Below are 19,729 nucleotides of genomic sequence, written 5' to 3'. Positions count from 1 at the left end.
GCAATTTCGTATCTGTTTAAAAATTAAGCCGGATATTTTGCGCGGCTTTGTGAATTCCGTTGAACAAACTGTACATTTCTAACAATTTATTAAATCCCAATAAAATAACTTTTTTTATATTTTTATAACAAATTGCAAATATAACTTCTTTTTTATATAATGTACATTAATGTAGATTTTATTCTGGAAATAGGTGTATCTGTTTCGAACCCGGACGCTCGTGACAGAAAATGAATATATTGACTAGAACGTAGAAATAAAACTTCAAAGCAAACCGTATTCTACAAATCGAAAAGTTTTTATTAGGATTCAAAGAATACAACCCAAGAAACACGACCAAAATCCGAAATCTAACAATTTTGATGGCCTGAACTAAAATCACGTTTACAAAAGATTTTTTTTGTTCTCGAACTTAAATATAAAACACCTTATTATCAACGGCTGTAAGTTCAAAATACAGAAGTTAGGAAAAAAAGACGTAAGACGCAAGTGGTCGGGCTGTATCGTCACAAAAAAAGGCCTTTTAAGAGCAAATTCTTAGAAGAGTCAACCTTTTTTTTTTTTTCAAACACACGTCTATGTGAATTTCGTCTTTCTGCCTACCTGAGGCTACTATGGTTCGAAGCAATTTTATTTAATGCTGGGTTCTTAAACATACCCTGGAGCTAGGTTTTGTGCATCGAAGAAATAATTATAGAAAACTGGTTCCTTGCGGTCGAAGGAAGGGATAAAATTCTTTTCGGTATAGTCAATCACTGAATTAATAGTTTCGATTACAATGGAATGTTTCGAGGTTTAAAAGCGATTAATAAAATTACACAGGTCAGTTACGATCAGACGCAATTTTATTTTTTATTCTTTTAAACGAAAGAGTAATTTAAATAATGCTTTATTATTTTTTGTATCAAACAAAAGACTCCAAATAAAAGAAGAACCACAGACAAAAACTTTTAATTCTTTAATATCTTCTGTAAGTAATGTAAAATAACAAACGGTCTCCACCTCCTGAACTAAAAAAAAATCTTGAATTCGTAAACATATCTCTGTACTAAGGCTTTCAGTCTCGTGTCGTGTCCGTGTCCCCAGTGTACTGGCAAAAAATCGAGACTTGGTGCAGTCTTGAAAATCCATCAAATGTAAAATTCTATCAACGTTATCTGTGTAGTAGCGTAAGTACCTTAGTACATAGTTATCGTTTATTGAATTCTACTAAGAGCGTTTGCGCAATACGTCCGATTCGTATCAGGGGGTCTACTCTCGATCTCCGTCCGAAACAATCACTGCCAAATAAACAATACTTGACCAAATGAAAAGACGCGTGATGCGAATGAAGCTTCACACTTGATACTTGTCTTTTAATTTTGTCGAATATTACTTATTTGACAGTAATTGTTTCGGTTGGAGATCGAGAGTAGGGGGTCAGTTCCGAATCCAAGAAATGAAGGTCCGAAATGTCACGGGGATCATTTCGTCTCTAGGTGTTTGTACACCTAGAGATAAAATGCGATATTCATATTTCTTGGCTTTGAATCGGACTTACGGCCGTTCCCAATATTCGTTATGGGGAACGGCCGTTAGTGCACAATGGGCATCCGAAGTGGGCCCGAGTTTTTTAGATTTGTATATTCTCGGATTCGGAACGCGCTAAGTCTTTAAGTGGGCATGGAAGTTCCATATTTAAAGACTAGGCAGTCAAAAACATGATATTTTAATCAAGTTCTTTATTGACTCAAATTACGAAATCAAAATTATTTATTATTTTTTATTAATATTAGTAATAGGTTTAAGATAATGAAGACTGAATTTATTACTATCATTCTACAATCTCCACAGATAAGACAAAGTTCTGCAGTATTGCCATGTAACGTATAACCAGAACCAGAATAAAAATTACTGTTGGTTTAGTACTTTTTAAATATTGTTTCAAAGTCTCGACATTCCCGGGACTGAAAACATCAGTCTGTTCTTCTTATCGCATCGATGAAGTACAATATAATGCTTACCATCGTGGTGAAAGGGTTTGCCAATAGGTATAAGGTACTCGCCAATTGTTGCCCAAGGTACGCCAGACGTACAGGAAAGAAATGGAACCGCCGATGCCCTAAGACACCTGACCGTACAACCATCTATTTGGTTCTGCATAGATCAGTGTCAAAACAGGACCCCGATTCAAAACTCTTCGATGTTTTAATCGCATCGTTCGATGGGATATCGTTCTCGAATCGAAGGGCGCTTTCCAAGCTATTCCGAACATTTGAGTTAAATGTTCGATTCGGATGCGGATACGATTTTGTCATCCAACAACGGTTACAGAGTTAGTCGGTGAAACAGATTATAAGAAAAATTAAATTTCGTTTATATACATTTTTAAGACTTTAAAGGTATAAAATATAGGAATACATTAATCTTGCAATAAATAAATTAATGACATTGAACGCAATCCAGATTTTATTTAAAATAATAAGAGATTTCCATATTACATACTTGCGTTGTAAACAATACAAACAGGGTTTCCCTAGTGCGGGGCTATGTTGAGTGTGTGCGTTATTATTATTATTATTATTATTAATAGGACGTTCGGTATCTTTCATTCGATAACTGTGTTCTAAATAAAATTTGTAGCCTTTACCGGTCGAGAAGTTCGAGTAATCGTACGGGTGTGAAGTCATTTCGTCAGTTTCGAATACGACAGTTTGATGTTGTGAATAAAAATGAAAAGAAATCGTACGATATCAAATCGGTCGATAACTGAGTTATCGTAAGGTTCTGAATTGACCCCCTGACCCCTTAACAATCTATTTGGTTCTGCGTAGATCAGTGTCAAAACAGGTGTGAAATAAATTTAACCTTTAAGGTTGATTCATGTTAAACCCTACCGTGGTCGTACCGGTCGGGCCGTGCTCTGATCGTGCGCCGGCTGTGACATGGTCAAATATCTATATATGCTTTTGTATGAACATCATGTTAGACCGGGCCGAGTCCGTGTCACGGCCGAGACACGGTCGGAGCACGGTGTCGAGTATTTTTTCTTGGTTCCAACTCGACCCGATCGCGACACGTAATATGAATGCATTCGCCGGCACCCGGAGGATAGTCAACGTTGTACTACAGTGTAGTGGATAGCGCAAGCGCAAAATGCTCTCATCATCTATTGACTCTTTGTAGAGCGTGGCAATTTTTTTGTTCCCGTATTCTCCAGGCAGGATGTACACACCATCTTCTTTTTCTAGTTTCAATTTGTGTTTCCAATACTTCGTCATCAAGAGCTATTGCAATAGCTGCCAACTCAAGTTGTGAAAATTGCGTTAATAACACAACCTTATCACTCAAGAGAAAAATGAAAAATAACAAAAAAATCCCACCCGGCGCACGGTTGAAACGACACGGTGACAGTCCGGACCCTGCACGGTGTACCGTCAATCGGTGAATGACCGACCCGGCCGGCGCACGGTGGAAACGACATGGCACTGTGACGGCCCGGACACGGCACGGTGTAACGTGAATCAGCCTTTAATCTGTGAGCCGTAAAATTCATATTGATATGACTTCCTTATTACATTTTTTTTTTTTTTTAATTGTGACTCGGCAAAATGACTGCACCGCGCCTGATGGAAAGTGCGAATACAGTCCAGAGATGAGAGTAACGGATGGAAAACACAAATATCTTCACTCCGTCACTATCATTTTGCCGGTCTGGCCAAATACTTCTTCACACTACGTTTGCATACACATTAGCGAATGATGTCGTTAGCGAATGACGTTTTAAGAAACTTTTTAAGCAAATTTTGATCTTTTATTACATTGTATAAATACAAGTGTCAACCAGAAAGCTTGAATTTCTTTACACTTTTCTGTTGAATGCTTAAGAAGGCTCTCAAAACATGTGGTCTGTGCTCAAAACAGGTCGGCTAAGAGACCAGGTATCTTAGGGCATCAACTGTACGTTTGTAGGTATTCGATCGAAGTATCGAATGTGCACATCGATGTGTGCACATTATTATAGTAATAACTTAATGTCTCCTAAACAATTTGGTTTCACTCGGAGTCGCTCTACAACCGACTTTAGTTAATGAAACATATATTTGATGCATGGGAAGGCTCACATGTCGCTATTGGTGTATTCTGTGACCTTTCTAAGGCTTTTGATTGTGTGCATAATGATACTCTGGTCAGGAAACTTCGCCATTATGGTGTGGCGGGACGTGACCTCGACCTTCATAAATTATATTTGAGTGGTAGGGTCCAGAGGCTTGATGTTAACGGTACAAGATCATCAGGGTCTGCAATAAGCATGGGTGTCCCTTAAGGTTCAATTCTAGGTCCATTTTTCTTTTTAGTTTATATTAATGACTTACCTAGCCGCATGGAGGGTTTAAAACATAAGATAGTATTGTTTGCTGATGATACTTCATTATTATTTAAAGTTAAAAGGCACCAATGTTCCTACGACGATGTGAACAATACTATATCTAAAGTAGTTGATTGGTTTGCTGTTAATAGCCTGCTTCTTAATGAGAAAAAAACAAATTGTGTGAAATTTACGTTACCCAATGTTAGAGAGACGGTTACAAACATTGTGGTTGGCAACAAAAAATTGAATCTTGTGAATACAGTTGTATTTCTAGGTATAACGTTAGACGCTAAATTGCAATCGGGTTCACATATAAGTATGTTATCAAAACGGCTCCGCTCTGCAGTGTACGCGATTAAAAATATACGGAAACTTTCAGACGTCGAAACCACTAGATTGGTTTACTTCAGCTACTTTCACAGTCTAATGACGTACGGCATTTTGCTTTGGGGTAATGCCGCCGATATCAAGAATCTTTGTCCTGCAGAAACGAGCGGTTAGGGCAATTTACAATCTGGGTCTTAGAGTATCTTTGAGAGATAAGTTTAAGGAAATTAATATTCTTACACTAGCGTTACAGTACATCTATGAAAAAGCAATTTATGTTAAGAGGAATAGTAGTCTCTTTATGAAAAATAGTGACAGACATAACATTAATACGAGGAATAAAAATAAACTAGCTGTTCGTGTTAGTCGTCTTCACAAAGTGACAAATTCATTTAAGGGGCAATGTATACGCTTCTATAACAAGATTCCGCTTGATATACAAAATTTGCCTTTCACGAGGTTTAAAACTACAGTGAAACAAAAACTTTATACTAAAGGTTATTATACAACTTCTCCATACTTGGATGACAAAAATCCGTGGTAGTAACCCGTTTAGCTCATGGAGGTAGTCTGGATCTCTGATGTTTAAAAGCAAAACAAAAAAAAAATTGTATGTGTTGAATGCATAAAAATGTTATTTATAAAGAGCAACCCCTAGAGTTTCTTGCTCATTCTTCTCAGGGGAATCTGCCTTACGAATGAGCGGTAGAGTTTAACCAATGTGACGATTTCAAGTGTAATAATGCTTACCTATGAAATAAAGATGATTTTGATTTTGATTTTGAGTTTTGAATGTCGAAAATGCCAGAAAATCGTCGAGACTAAAATGCTCTAATACCGGTAATTAGAGTATTCAGAGACCACCTGGAAATAAAATTATTATTGCGGCCCTAAATCGTGTATACTTGTCACTTCAAACAAAGCCTTTGTAACCTTTGAACAATAATTCAGAATTTGGTTTGCGTTGAAATTGTCGAATTTGTTTTTGAATTTTGTTTGTCTGAACTTGTTGATGACTGATACCTTCTCAGTTAGCCGTGACTATGTAACCTGTAATGGGTCGAGAAGTTTGTTTTATGTCACTAAGTGACGGCATAAACAAGTCGTGCCCCGGTTACAGTACTACTCAGTACTTTCAATCGCAAAGACTCGAGGGGCACTGCCACTGCGCCTGTTAGACATAAGTTGACAAGTACGTGCCTGTAATTTCACCGGCTTACCCTTCAAAGTTAGAACGCAGGCGTCAGAAATGGGTAAGATGGTAGTAGAAGGAGCTCTACTGCTTCTAGAAGTTGGTTTGTTTGAGAAATTATAATATAAAGATTTAGATACTTAAGAACTCAATGGTAACAAACTTTACATAATTTTACAATTTCGTATTATCCTCAATATTAATAACATCAATGACACTGTGTTCATGACTACAACATTAATATTTTCTTTGCATACTACGTAATTAACATTCAAAATACGAATTAACTAGTTAGACACTATACAGGTAGAGGCCTCTCCTCTCCTTTATTCCTTCAGCGATTGCTAAAAAAAATGCAACACCTAGATCAAAATAAAGCTTCGAATGGTGTTCCGCAAGTAATAAATCCGAGCCATTGCTACCTAGTCGGCTGCGAGCCGTGAAATAAGCGAGCAACTCAATATTGAAGCTATTTTTCCGTTACTTTTTACACATTCTTTTTGAAAACAAGATCCTGTACTATGTCAGATTTTTTTTTTCCCAAAACAGAATGTGTCCAAGGAGATTTTATTTGAGGAAAAAGATTCCATGCCAAAATATTCATTACTGAATTCGACGAAAAAACATTGACAACGTAATAATTCTAAAATAAAAACTTCATAGATATAATAGAAAATAGAAAAACTTTTCATAGATAAAATCTTAGAGATTTTATTTCAGGAGAAAAAGATTTCTTTACTTTTTGTACATGATGTAGTTTGTTTATTTAAATCAATAACTTTCATAAAGCATTACCAAGACTACGAAACGTGTGTTAAATTTATCTACGATATTTTATCTAAATCTATAGACAATGTTTAGTGCACACAATTTACGTTTACTTTAAGTACTACACTACACTACTACGTTCTTACAAATGATTTTTTTTTAAATTTAGACTCGTGGGGAACCGTAGATTGTCCTCAATAGGGCAAAATAAGACCATGAAGTACTTAGAATCTGAAATAAACAAATAACAATTTTAATACGACCTAAATGTACGTTTATCGCATGAAAGCCATAAAAATGATACGAAGTACATGAACAAATTAATTAGGCATAAAAAATTATCTATTAATTTCGTTCATAAAATCTTTAACCCTTCCCTCTAAGGTGCGGTTAATAAAAAATCTATCAATAAAATGATACCTTTGCGAAGGCTGTAAGGTTTACATCTGCGTAGCTGTAAGCTGTCAGCTTACAAGGTTTTTGAGCTCTGAAATATTATAAAAACAGTTTTTAAATTATCGCGGCATTTTGTGCAAAATGAAATGTGAAAACCAAGAAATGCCCAATAGAATAAAATAAATCGACCCCACTACGTGAAGATCGTAAGCCCAAATTGCCAGGTTTGCAGGGGAATGTTTTTATGTTTTGAAACAACTAAAATAAGAATAACACCTGTGATTCTCGAGATGTTGCAATTAAATTTGATACATACTCATTATTTTTCATGCTTTTTTGTTTTACTGCTGAGTTTAATAATCCTACATAAAGTGGATTATGTTTTTTTTTTGTGGCTAATGATAGATTCCGTTGGAGGAATCGAAATATTCATAATAATAAGCATAATAATTAATTATACTCCGTAAAATTTAGCATGATTAGATCACACGTGTCAAACTTCATGAACTAGTGATGGGACACTATCAGTGAAATCGAGAATCGATATTAAAATATATTGACTGAACCACGACATATTTAAATCAGTATTAATAAGTACGATAGCAAAAACCGAAATCAACTAATATAATTCGTCAATAAATTCCGTCCCGTGAATAATAGCGAATAGGCATGGGGCCACTACTAATTGATTTCCAGTTTTTTTTTTAAGTAATCGCGCATATCTAAATTATCGCGACATTAGGAAAGCAGTTTAGAAGGAAAACATCGTGATGAAACCTGCACGTCGAAGAAAGTTCACAAACCTCGGAAAACGAGTGAAGTCCTCAACCAGCATTGGGTCACTGTGGCGAACTATAAAACTAAAATGAGTGGAAACACGTGCCCGATGTTGGGACGTATAAATGAGATGGTGGATGATGGATGATGATGTTTAAAAAAAATTTTTTTGGAACGATGGCTTTTAGGGAATATAAAAAAATCGTAACACGTCTCTAATTGCGAGTAAATTGTAATACGTCTCTAGTGTTGCCTGTTAAATACTTAAACTAAAAATTTATTCGTGTGAAAACTGTAACTACAAAAATCCGCCCTTTTCTAGTTAAGGTTAACGAATGATGCCTCCTCAACGAACTTATCGATACTTCCAATGAACTCTAATGCAACTTTATTTTTTGGTAATATTCTGTTATTTTTGTAAGCAGCCATATTTATTTACTAATATTAAGCTCCCCGAATTTTGTGAAAAAGAAAATAAAAACAGAACAGTTAATAAAAATGTAAATAAATTAATTTGCTACTCCGCGAACCCTATATCAGAAAAGATTTATAAAATTCTGAAATCAAATAACATAAATGTTGCTTTTAAGACAAATAACGCTTTGCGCTCTAAACTTTGCAACGGCAAGGAAAGAGTGGAAAGTGGAAATAAGTCGAGAGTTTATAAGCTCACCTGTGACACATGTAACAGGGTATATACAGGTCAAACAGGGAGTAAATTTAATCATATTCATATTCATATCTTCATTGCTTGCTACATGGTTTCACATTAGATACTATAAAATATAAAACAGTAGTAACACATGTGACACACTGCAAGGGCACCGCATTATAACTAGATATACAGTGTTCATTGGAGGTATCGTTGTTACCTGTGACGATAGATAATTTAAAAAATGTACATACCTCATTTGTATAATGTTTAATTCTTTACAGATATCAGACTTCGTTATATACCAATTTGAATTATATACTGCGTCACTAACTTTCACGCTCTGAAATGCAATATAAATTGAAAGGCTTTTAATATGAACTTGCGCAACAAAAAAGATATAGGTAAGGAGTGCATTGCTTTACTGGCACCGTCAGCCCACCACAAACGGACGTGTATAGAGGATTGTTCCTTTTTAACCGCTTTCAAAAAAAAATTCATTTCCAGTGTGTTCGCATCATTCGTGTGATAATCAAATAAACTAATATATTTTTGTGTATTAAATAGATATAATGATTTTTGTAAGTTTTAATTCGTCTGTATTTTTTGTTGTACGTATATTACGCGATTATAAATCAGCACTAAAAATTTCATCAATTTTATTCATTTTTATAGATAACTCACAGTTGACCAAAAATTTACTATACCAAAATTGTTTTCACAAAAAAAAGACTTAATAGTTCCTAAGACAGATTCCTTGTATCTCCTATGGTTTCGGATTTCCCCATAGCGTCCTATTTAAAAAAAAAAACACTCTGTATACTTAGTTTGAGTTAGGTTAGGTGAAATTATTATTATTATCCGTGTGCAGTTGCTGGTCTGCCATCGGACGCGTCCCCAGGTGGCGGATAGGGGAACGACTCCCAGATATGGGAGTTACCGGCTTCGGCCGGTGCGGACCAAAACCAGCACTGGGAGGGGAGGAAGATAGCGCAGGTTCTGTCCGGCGCTATCTAGCACGCACCCGAGGCGGTGGGCGGTGTTCGGTCTTAAGATCGGCTCCGGCCAACCCGTAATCCCGCTGAGAGGAGGGCCGCGAGGAAGAAAACCTCTATAAAAATTACCCCAATCCTAAGCTCTAGCGCCCGGCGATGGGATGAATGAATTGAACCTGGAGGACAGGGTGGTGCTCTACCAGACGAGGGAAGGGAGGCGCGCCGAGCGCCCAATGAGGTGTGGAGTACCCCAGGGGTCCGTATTAGGACCACTACTGTGGAACCTGGGGTACGATTGGGTGCTGAGGGGCGCGCTGCTCCCCCGGACGGCGGTCATCGCGTACGCCGATGACACGCTGGTGGCCGTCCGGGGGACCACCTTCCAGGAGGCGGCCCGAAGAGCCTCAGTAGCGGCGGACATGGTGGTCCGCCGAATACAACTGCTGGGGCTCGAGGTCGCCGTGCCGAAGACGGATGTGGCCGTCTTCGGCGGGAGGGGTAGAGGTTGGGCGGTGCCGGCAGGCGCCCACATCTCCATCGCGGGAGTATCGGTCCCGGTCAAGTCCCAGATGAAATATCTGGGACTTGTCCTGGACCGGCGATGGAACTTCGGGGAGCATTTCCGGCAACTTGCTCCCCGAATAGTGGGCGCCGCATCGGCGATGGGCCGTCTCCTGCCCAACCTCGGGAGGCCGGGAGCCTCGTGCAGGAGGCTATACGCCGGGGTGACCCGGAGTATGGCCTTGTACGGGGCTCCCATCTGGAGTGGGGCCTTATCAGCGGCGACGAAGTCGCTGCTGAGGAGGCCCCAGCGGGTGGTCGCCCTGCGAATGTGCAGGGCGTAAATGACGGTGGCCTGCGCTGCCGCATGCGTCCTCGCCGGTACTCCGCCGTGGGACCTCGAAGCCGAGGTCCTGGCGGAGGTCCACGCCTACCGGCGGGGAATGAGGGACCGAGGCGAGCGCCCTGCTCCCCAAGAGGTCGAGCGGGAGCGCCGCCTCGCGGCGCAGCGCATGCGGGACCGGTGGAAAGAGGGCTTGGCGGATCCTCCCTATGGCGCTCGTACCATAGGGGCGATCCGCCCTGTCCTCGTAGAGTGGGTAAACAGGTCCCACGGGCCACTGTCGTACCACCTTGTGCAGGTGCTGACTGGACACGGGTGTTTCGGTCACTACCTGCACAAGGTGGCGAGGAGGGAACCGTCCCCGTCGTGCCACGAGTGCGGCGCTGCGGATGACACCGCGCAGCACACCCTAGAGGTGTGCAGCCGGTGGGATGAGCAGCGCCGCACTCTGACGGGGACTGTAGGGCAGGACCTCTCGCTGCCGAGCGTGGTTGCCGCCATGCTCGATAGCGAGGAGTCCTGGGAGGCGGTGGCTTCCTTTTGCGCAGAGGTTATGTCGCAAAAGGAGGCCGCGGAGCGGGTGCGCGAGGACGCGGCGGACGCGCACCCGCTTCGGCGCAGACGTACGGGGAGAAGGCGAAGGCAGTTCGCTGCTCGCCTGATCCCCTAGTGAGGCCAGCAGGCTCTGGACAGGGACTCCGGAGCCTGCATTGCACAGCCTCACTCGTCTGGGGGGCGGGTCGGAGGACAACCGACTCGCCCCTCCGTTGGCGCGGGAGCCCTGGCGCAAGCTAGGGCGGCCGGGCGGCGTCGTGGTGAATGTCCACCGATCCCACGGCGCCGACTGAACCGGCGAGAGGGAAACCCGGGGGGTTTTAGTGGGGTAGGCCCTCCAGTCTGGAGGGAGAGTCCCCACATAACCCCTGAGTCTCCCTGGGCTATCCATAAAGATTTCCCCCCCGTCAAAAAAAAAAAAAAAGGTGAAATTATTATTAAAGAGATAAGTGCCGAGCAGTGGCTATGTTGAAGTGCTGTGAATGTAATATAATACCCCACATAACCCCTGAGTCTCCCTGGGTATCCATAAAGATTTCCCCCCCGTCAAAAAAAAAAAAAAGGTGAAATTATTATTAAAGAGATAAGTGCCGAGCAGTGGCTATGTTGAAGTGCTGTGAATGTAATATAATACTTACGGATCTCATAAGCATATCTCCGAAGTAGCAGAGCGACAGAATTTGAAACAGACTCATGAACAGGAAACTGCCGAACGATATTATATACGGTTTGTCGTCTATTGTCTGCAAATAATAGACGAAATATTACACAAAAGATGAAACATTTTTTCCAAAGTCTCGTTTAATTTTTAATCAATTTGATGATTATTTTTAACTGACTTCAAAAAAAGGAGATTCCTAATTCCATTGTATTTTTTTGTAGGTATGTTACGCGACTGCACGGGCATTTGTGAACCGATTTTAATGATTCTTTTTTGTTGGAAAGAACGTACCTCAGTATTCTGGTAAAGAAATCAAAATTACACGCAACTAAAATTTAAACGGTACTGTATGCTGCCGCGATCGAGCCGGGAGAGACGATGGTACGAAACAAAATCAGAATGGCGAGGCAAAATAAATTATTAAAGAACGATTCAAAATTTAAAAACGAGTGGCCAGGAATCGGAGAAAAGGCGATAAAAAGGTAGAATGACGATGTAAGGAGGTCACATCGTTCGCTCTGGAGCAAAGATAAGATCAACGATGAAACAAGCTCGCCCAGAAGATGCCTATTCACTCGCATCTTAAAGATACCCGGGTTGTATGAGTTCGGAAACAGTCGCAGGCAGGGAGTTGCATTCCTGGCCTGTGCGCATAATAAAAGATGATAAAAAGCGTTTAGTACGCCTGAGGGGTATATCGACCAAGTAAGGATGATATCCCGCCGTACGTCTGAATGTCCCATGGTAAAAGGAGGCGACCGGGATGAACTGATGGAGCTCATGGTTACACTCACCGAAATATATTCTGTAAAAAACCGACGAACGGGCAACTTTGCGCCGGTGGGTTAACCTATGAAGTTTAGATTCGACCTTATCGCCGCCAATAAGTCATCTGGCTCTGCGCTCAATCGATAGATAGTTCATTTCACATAGGATGGGTACTGTGACGTTTGAGATTTGAAGTTTCTAGATCTCCAGTTCCAGAAAAATCGATTAAATATCTTGTCGAGTTAATTTATAAAGAAAGTAGAATTGCTTTAAAGTCTTAAAGTACTAACTCTTAATTCATTTAAATTTCGTTAGCTGCCTGTTGTATTCTTTGGCCACAGTAAAATACTCTTTACTGCTATGTGCAGTATGGTCGGTGTAATTTGATTACTATTTAGTTTTACTTGGATGAGAGATTGTTTGAAAATAGTATGCACGCAGTGTAAAATTATATAAGCTCAGTGCAGAGTACTAAAAAACCGACCTCAAAAGTCATTCAATCCCTAGTTTGCCACTCTTAGAGGTGGAATATTTTCGTTAAATTTAAATGAAACCACTATTGAAGCACCCTCTTTGCAACAAAAAAGAATCATCAAAATCGGTTCACAAATGCCATGAGTTATCGCATAACATACTTACAAAAAAAAACATAAGTTAAAAATATCACAGTACCCATCCTATGTGAAATAAACTATGATTATGGTTTTTCAAAATGGCCACCGTAAAGATGTAAAGATTTCTCGCCAAAAATTCTCACAAAATGATACTATGGAAGAAAAATTACAATCTAAGATCTGGCAGTATGGTGATATGGCGAATTAGACGCCATTCCTGTCCCGAATGACGAAAAATTTTACTATTGTACTGAACTGTAGTTATTTGAATGGGTAATTAGACAACCCTGCTAGAAATGTGCGTTGATGACGTTGGACAACGTACAGCCTCGATTGTTTATCTACTACTCAATAATTATTAAACACAAATAAATTACTTATATTTAATATACATACGAATACTTAAATAATCAACAAATGACGACACATTAATATATACATACCATGCAAATTATCAGCTATTAACCTTGTATGTAGACATAATATTTTTTAGCATTAGACAGAAGCAAATTTTGGGTCTTTTATTAGGCGCCGCCGCCGTTCCGGTCAGTCATTTGGTACGCAAAACAATTTAGTAAATACCGCAAAACGAAATTCTCAAGAACATTTACCTTTATGTAATTATTATAATTTTTTACTCGTAGTTCTATATTTAATGTATTTCAAAGAGTTGCAATATAAAAATTTAAAGAAACACTAAACGAATCTTTTTATAATTTTATTTTAAACACATTATTGTGTCATTTCTAAATATCATTTGGAATCAATTATCACGATGTTTTTCTTTCCTTTAATTTGTTTTCTGAAAAAGAGAAGGTTTACGAGCACTACTTCTTTGTTTACATTTTTCTAATTCTAAAAACAACGAATGCCACAGACTAACAATATTCTACACTAAGTCTACTTAATTACAAAACAAATATTTTTTACCATAACGTTAAATCCGCTAAGACAGATGAGCAGCGAACTGCAAATGAAGTTAATCAGAATCGACTTTGAGTATATCACCTCCAGCAAATGGACAGATCTGCAAAAAACACATTTCAAGTAAATCTAAGTATGTATATTTTTATGAGATCAAGTGACGGAACGAACAAGTCGTACGCCTGTCTATAACAGTTGCAGTGCCATTCACAGTTTTAAATAGCAAAGATCTGAGGGGTACTGCTACTGTGTCCGTCACCCCGAGACAGTTGACAAGTCCTATATACTTCTAATGTCACCAGCACCTTTTCTCTTTAAAACCGGAACTCAATAACGCTCACATCACTGTTTGGCGGCAGAAATAGATAGCGTGGCGCTACTTCCCTGAACGAAATCTTTGACAAGGCGCTCTACCACTACTACTTAATTCATGAACGAGGCTGCTACCTTACCTATTTTTGTAATGCAAGAGTTACTGCGTCTCGGTTTAGGAGGGTAAGGGTGCTGGTGAAACTACAGGCGTATGGGACTTGTCAACTTATGTCTCAGGATACCGGGCGTAGTGGCAGTGCCCCTCGGATCTTTGTGATTCAAAGCTCTGAATGGCACAGCATCTGTTATAGAGAGGCGCGTCGCTTACCACCAGATGTACGAATTGCTCGTCCCGTCACTTGGTATAATTAAAAAAAAAATTTGTGAAAATTAAAGGACGGTCGTGGTTTGCTGCTATCCTGTTAAAATATATAATTTCCAAAGTTACACGCGCGTTAAATTTCGTAATTTGGTACGAAACAAAATCCTAATTTATGCAAATTATTTAAGACAATAGATCATTTTCTATACAGTCCAGCGGAAATATGTCTAATGAATCCCTTGTGTTTAAAGCTTTATCTACAATAATGCCATATTATTTGAATAAGCATTAGACTACAAAATGCATAAATGCAGGACTGATAGGACTTACAGAGCAAGGATTCAAAAATACATAGTAACTCTATACTATATAATGAGACATGTCCCATTCGCATTGATGCGCCGAACCTGGGAATGATCCCAGATTCTGCGCATCATTAGATAACATCATTACATAACACACAAATAACACACAAACAGGAAGCAAATTACTTTATCAATAAATAAACAAGTTATAAGCCATAAAGTGTGGTTACGGAAACCGTCATCCGCTGATTTTCAGTGGATCCAGTAACAGGGAACGCATGGCATGGAACATAGTAGACATGTCAATTATAAATTGAATACAGAAAATATTATAAATACCTACTTTAAACATCGAGCGAGCTCTCGCGGAAAAAAAATCTTTTTTTTTATCAAGGGACAGGACGAACAAGTCTTCCGCCTGATGGTAAGCTACACGCCTGTCCATGACAGTTGCAGTGCCACTCTGTGCTTTAAATTGCAAAGATTGGCACTGGCACTGCCACTGCGCCCGTCGCCCTGCGACATAAGGTGACAAGTTCCATTTGCCTGTAATTTCACCAGCACTCTTTTAAACCGGAACTTAGTAATGCTAACATTTCTGCTTGGTGGTAGAAATAGGTAATATCTGCTTTCGACCCACACTATGCAACTCGAGTGCACTGCGAGATTATGTGAATGTGCGTCGGCGGGCGTGCACACATACAAGTCGCGCTGTTACGTAGCGTTATATAGACTTACACTACTTGTCTTATTTTAGTACGATAGTAAATTATTTTTATGAAATTTTGAATACAATTAACTAAATAACTTATTGCCGACAAAATTGTAAGTCATATCCATTTATAAATATTATGCGTCAAAAGAGACTGAATGGATAAAACACAAACAAAACCTCACTGTATCAACTCCTGATGCCACTTGACTAAAGCAACAATTCTACCATGAAGCTCTTCACTCGTCTGCAAACTATTGCGTCTGTCATTGGCTAACGTAGTAAAGTCGTATTGCAGCAAATTAAATTGCACACACATGCAGGTCACGCATATAAAGAAGAAGTAGTCTACGCCGCTTATTCCAATTACTACTATCACCGCTGAAAGGTAACATAGTAATGAATAAATATTTATTTTTTAAAGCTGAGGAGCGATACAACTGTTCCACATTTTGTTTGCACACAATCAAAAAAGATAAAAAGGTTGGGACTTTGCTATCTGAAACGAAAACTGAAAAAGAAGGAAATTTCCTATTATTCGTACATAGGTTACAGGTTAAGTTAATTCTAGGCTAGACGTGAGATCCTTAGAGGTTCGTCTACCTATCTAAAAGATAACCTTAATATCAATTGGTTTTGTCTGCATATTTTGGGGACTGAATGACTCCAGTTTCATAATACAGGCATTTCTTAAGTAGGCAGCAAACTAGCATACGGCCCGCCTGATGGAAAGCGGTCACCGTCGCCTATGAACGCCTGCAACACCAGGGGTGTCTCGAGCGCGTTGCAAACCCTTTAGGACCCTTCTGTAACTCCTTTTGAAGGACTCCATGCTGTATTCCTGCAGAAATACCTTGGAACAGGGAGTATATGTCTAGGTAAATTAAATACTATCAATGACAATCAGTCAGTTTGACGACCTCGGTGGTCAATGGTTTCCACTGAGGCCTTGGATGAGGAGGATATGAACTTTTCTAATATGGTTTGAATGAATTCCGCTACTTTGATACCCATAGTACAGGTAATTAGTGTGATTATCTGGCACAATACTTAGGTATTAGTTGCTTAGTTAGTTATAAGACTAGAGTATAAGACATAAGAAAATATGTCGAACATATTTAAGACACTCACTTCCCCAAATCTGTCTCAAATACGCAATAGGCCAGTACTTTATATCATAAGCGTTGAAAGGATACACCACTTGAAACGGCAACTTCAATAGTACTTCCTTAGCGTTGTAGTAATCCAAAGCCATCAAAATAAGAGGCATGAAAGGAAAAGCAATAAGCAAAAACCAGTTGAAAAAATGCAACGTCTTCAATACTAAAAAGAGAAAGTTAGAGTCGGTTTTGATTATCTCTTTCTTTTGTGGTGTACTGGTGTCGTGGTGCCTGATTTCCAAGTTACGCAAAATGCTTAGAAGCTTGTTTATATGGTTGTCTGACATGTATATAAAGATGCATTTCGTATTGAAGAGGAAACACATTGTCAAGCATGGCGCGACGTAAGTCAACATGGTGAAGCTGGCTCCTTTCCTCGCATTAACAATAAACCAAGCTATGGCACCGGAGAAGTCCATATTCAGCCAGATAAAATTGAAAATGTAAACGAATTTGTAACGGAAATTTTGCAATTTTGTTTTTCTGGAACTTTCGATATTTATCCCGATCCATCGAAAAGAATAGTCGACTTTTTTCAATGCCTTATCTAGTAGGATTTGGTCTGACATTTTTATTTTTATATTTTTCAGGTTCGATTTTTAAACGATGTATTTTCCAACTGGTCACTTTTGGAATGGGCCGGACTGGAACTTTTTTACTGAAATTTAATTACTTAATCCATTGTATTGTAATGACAGTTCCATGAAATTGAAGCGGTAACGAAATATAAGGTATGCTGAGCATAATTACGGTTGCCTTTTATTACAACGGTTGTAAAGAAAAATGTAGTACGTCTAAAAACAGTATTTTTCCTAACTGTTATCGTAGAATCAGTGCTGGAACATGCTCGAATTGCCTAAATTTATACTTGTGACTTGTGATTATTAGTAAAAGTGGCAAATTATGACTAATTTATAACTAAAGTCAGTGACAAGGAAACCAGAGGAATACCAACCTCGAGAAAAGCCCACAGAACTTTTTAAAGACAATTGTTTGTATCATAGAACGAACAAAAGTTCAAACTATCAACATGAATTACCAGGTCTCAAACAAGCGAATTCCAGTACTATGAGTAACAAAGAAACTGAATCCAAACAACGAAGAAAAATATCAATTTAGAAAAGCTCATATCTTACCAATGAATGTACCGACATTGTAATATCAAATGTTCGACACCCAATAAGGATATTAATCCTTACTGGGTACTGAACCAGAGTCTAGCGTCCACATTGCAAACCGTTGGAACCAACCACTCGTAGGGACTACTTTGATTAACTGACTTTAAAAACGGAGAAGGTTCTCAAAGATTTCAATTAGGTTGTATTTTTTAATTATTATAACAAAGTAGCAGAGTAATTTCACAAAAATAATTGAATATCATGGTGAAACTTTCAATAAAAACTTAAAAATTACAATAACAAAAGTAACATCTCTAGTTAGCTACTGGTAGCTGTAAAGGTACCTGCCTGAGTGAAGAAATAGATTTCGCACAGATGGCGCCACGGCAAAAAGTCGTTAAAAACTAAAAACAAAGATCTGCAACAAGCCCATAGAAAAATTCGTAAGATCCGTTAGTTCGTTCCGCGTTTTAGGTGGCATAGCGTCTAGTATAGTTGGCCGAAGACGTCTTCTTAGTGTTCGATCTTTGTATTAATAATTATAACAAATTATATAGATCTATGTTTGATAAACTCAATTTCCTGTTACCGACCATCTTTCTGCTCCATCCACAGACCCTAATCGCCATCTGTAAGCTAATAAACTCATAAAGACCAATTTAATGAGCCCTATCACGATTAGTTCCGCGAAAAGTTGAAATGTTGGATAGTCTATAAACTGTTCTGATTGCAGTTTCAGATCATGGTTACAATTTTTTTTATAATACTAAGTGACGGGACGAACAGGTTATGTGCCTGGTAGTAAGCGACACGCCTGTCCCTAACAATTGCAGTGCCACTAAGAGCTTTAAATCACAAGGATCTGAGGGGCACTGCTATTGCGCCTCTCTCTGTAACATAAGTTGACAAGTCCCATGTGCCTGTAATTTCACCAGCACCCTTATCCTTCGAAACCGGAACGCAATTCTTGGCGACGGAAATAGGTAAGGTGGCAGTACTTCCCTGGACGAACTCTTTCACAAGGAGCTATACTACTACTGTGTATTCTAACGACATCGGATTTACATAATGAGTACACCAAATTTCAAGTCATCAGGCCAGTGTAAGGCTGCTAACAGATTGACTGCATGTTTGCAGCGTAATCAACTTCACGCAAGTTAATGCAGTCAAGTTCTCAGATAACGACTTCACGCATTTACTGCATGCGGTCGAAACCGAGATGGAAAGCATGCAGTTAATGCATGAAGTCGTTATCAGCTTCACGCGGTCGCGTCAGGGCTCCGTCACTCATTCAATGTTACGCGATAAGTACTTGCCGCTGAGTGCGCCGACGTCGGCACAAGCGCTCATACAAGTCTTTCATTTATGAGCATTCGGCTCCGCACGACTGCACACGGTGAGCAACGTTATTTTCACCTCTTTGAGCGCGTGCTTAGGTTTCTTTTTCCACGTTATGAGCGTCTGGTGTCATTAGTCGGATTCAGTAGGCTATTATGGCGTAGGTATTTTCGATTTTGTATGAGAGATATATCTGTTACAAAGTAACTATTAAGTAATCTGGGGTCAAGTTTCGGGTGCATGAGTAGATTACAACTTCACGCATTAATTGCAAACATGCAATCAATCTATTAGCAGCCTAAGAAAATTAAATGTCCATTTTATGACCAAGAACCCTATGCTAACTGGAAAAAAACTGATGATCTTTTAGTAGCAGAGCAGATGTTCATCAAATATAACTAAGAATCATCCCGATAAAACCAGCTTTCAAATAAAAAGAAACCCGCTTTGAAATCAGTCCATCCGTTTAGAGTCTAAGCCATAGACAGACACGCAGATGCATAGACAAAGGCTTCAAACCTGAAACTCCCTTAAAAACGGACGATTGGTTTAAGCTTACGTCATTCTCAAGCCTCAAAGGCTGTAGTTTAAAACATTTTTCCACTAAATGGCGGATTTCTGCCATCAATTTCAATAAT

The 19,729-nt window shown here is 39.2% G+C and overlaps 1 protein-coding gene across 1 annotated transcript; it reads right to left on the bottom strand.

Moving 5' to 3' along the window:
- Window positions 1–6,803: 6,803 nt before the first annotated feature.
- On the bottom strand, window positions 6,804–17,204 carry LOC113227341 (odorant receptor 67c-like). Its single transcript, XM_026460233.1, has 7 exons — window positions 16,607–17,204; window positions 15,661–15,856; window positions 13,831–13,927; window positions 11,496–11,600; window positions 8,718–8,806; window positions 7,059–7,125; window positions 6,804–6,869 (listed from the first exon to the last, which is right to left on the bottom strand). The coding sequence occupies exons 1-7, from the start codon at window positions 17,202–17,204 to the stop codon at window positions 6,804–6,806; spliced, it is 1,218 nt and encodes a 405-aa protein (XP_026316018.1).
- Between the last annotated feature and the right edge of the window lie 2,525 nt (window positions 17,205–19,729).

Source organism: Hyposmocoma kahamanoa, unplaced genomic scaffold (genome assembly GCF_003589595.1).
Source record: "Hyposmocoma kahamanoa isolate Upper Pololo Valley unplaced genomic scaffold, ASM358959v1 210, whole genome shotgun sequence".
In the NCBI taxonomy this organism is placed as follows: domain Eukaryota; kingdom Metazoa; phylum Arthropoda; class Insecta; order Lepidoptera; family Cosmopterigidae; genus Hyposmocoma; species Hyposmocoma kahamanoa.
Note: the sequence above shows the minus strand (reverse complement) of the source record. Positions and strands in the feature narration are given on the sequence as shown.

Coding starts and splice junctions, on each gene's coding strand:
- LOC113227341 (XM_026460233.1), bottom strand. CDS start 17,204: ATGTCAGACCAAATCCTACTAGATAAGGCATTGAAAAAAGTCGACTAT. Junction 15,857..16,606: donor TTTGAGACAGATTTGGGGAA/GTGAGTGTCTTA, acceptor GTTACCTTTCAG/CGGTGATAGTAGTAATTGGA. Junction 8,807..11,495: donor GAGATATGCTTATGAGATCC/GTAAGTATTATA, acceptor ATTGCATTTCAG/AGCGTGAAAGTTAGTGACGC.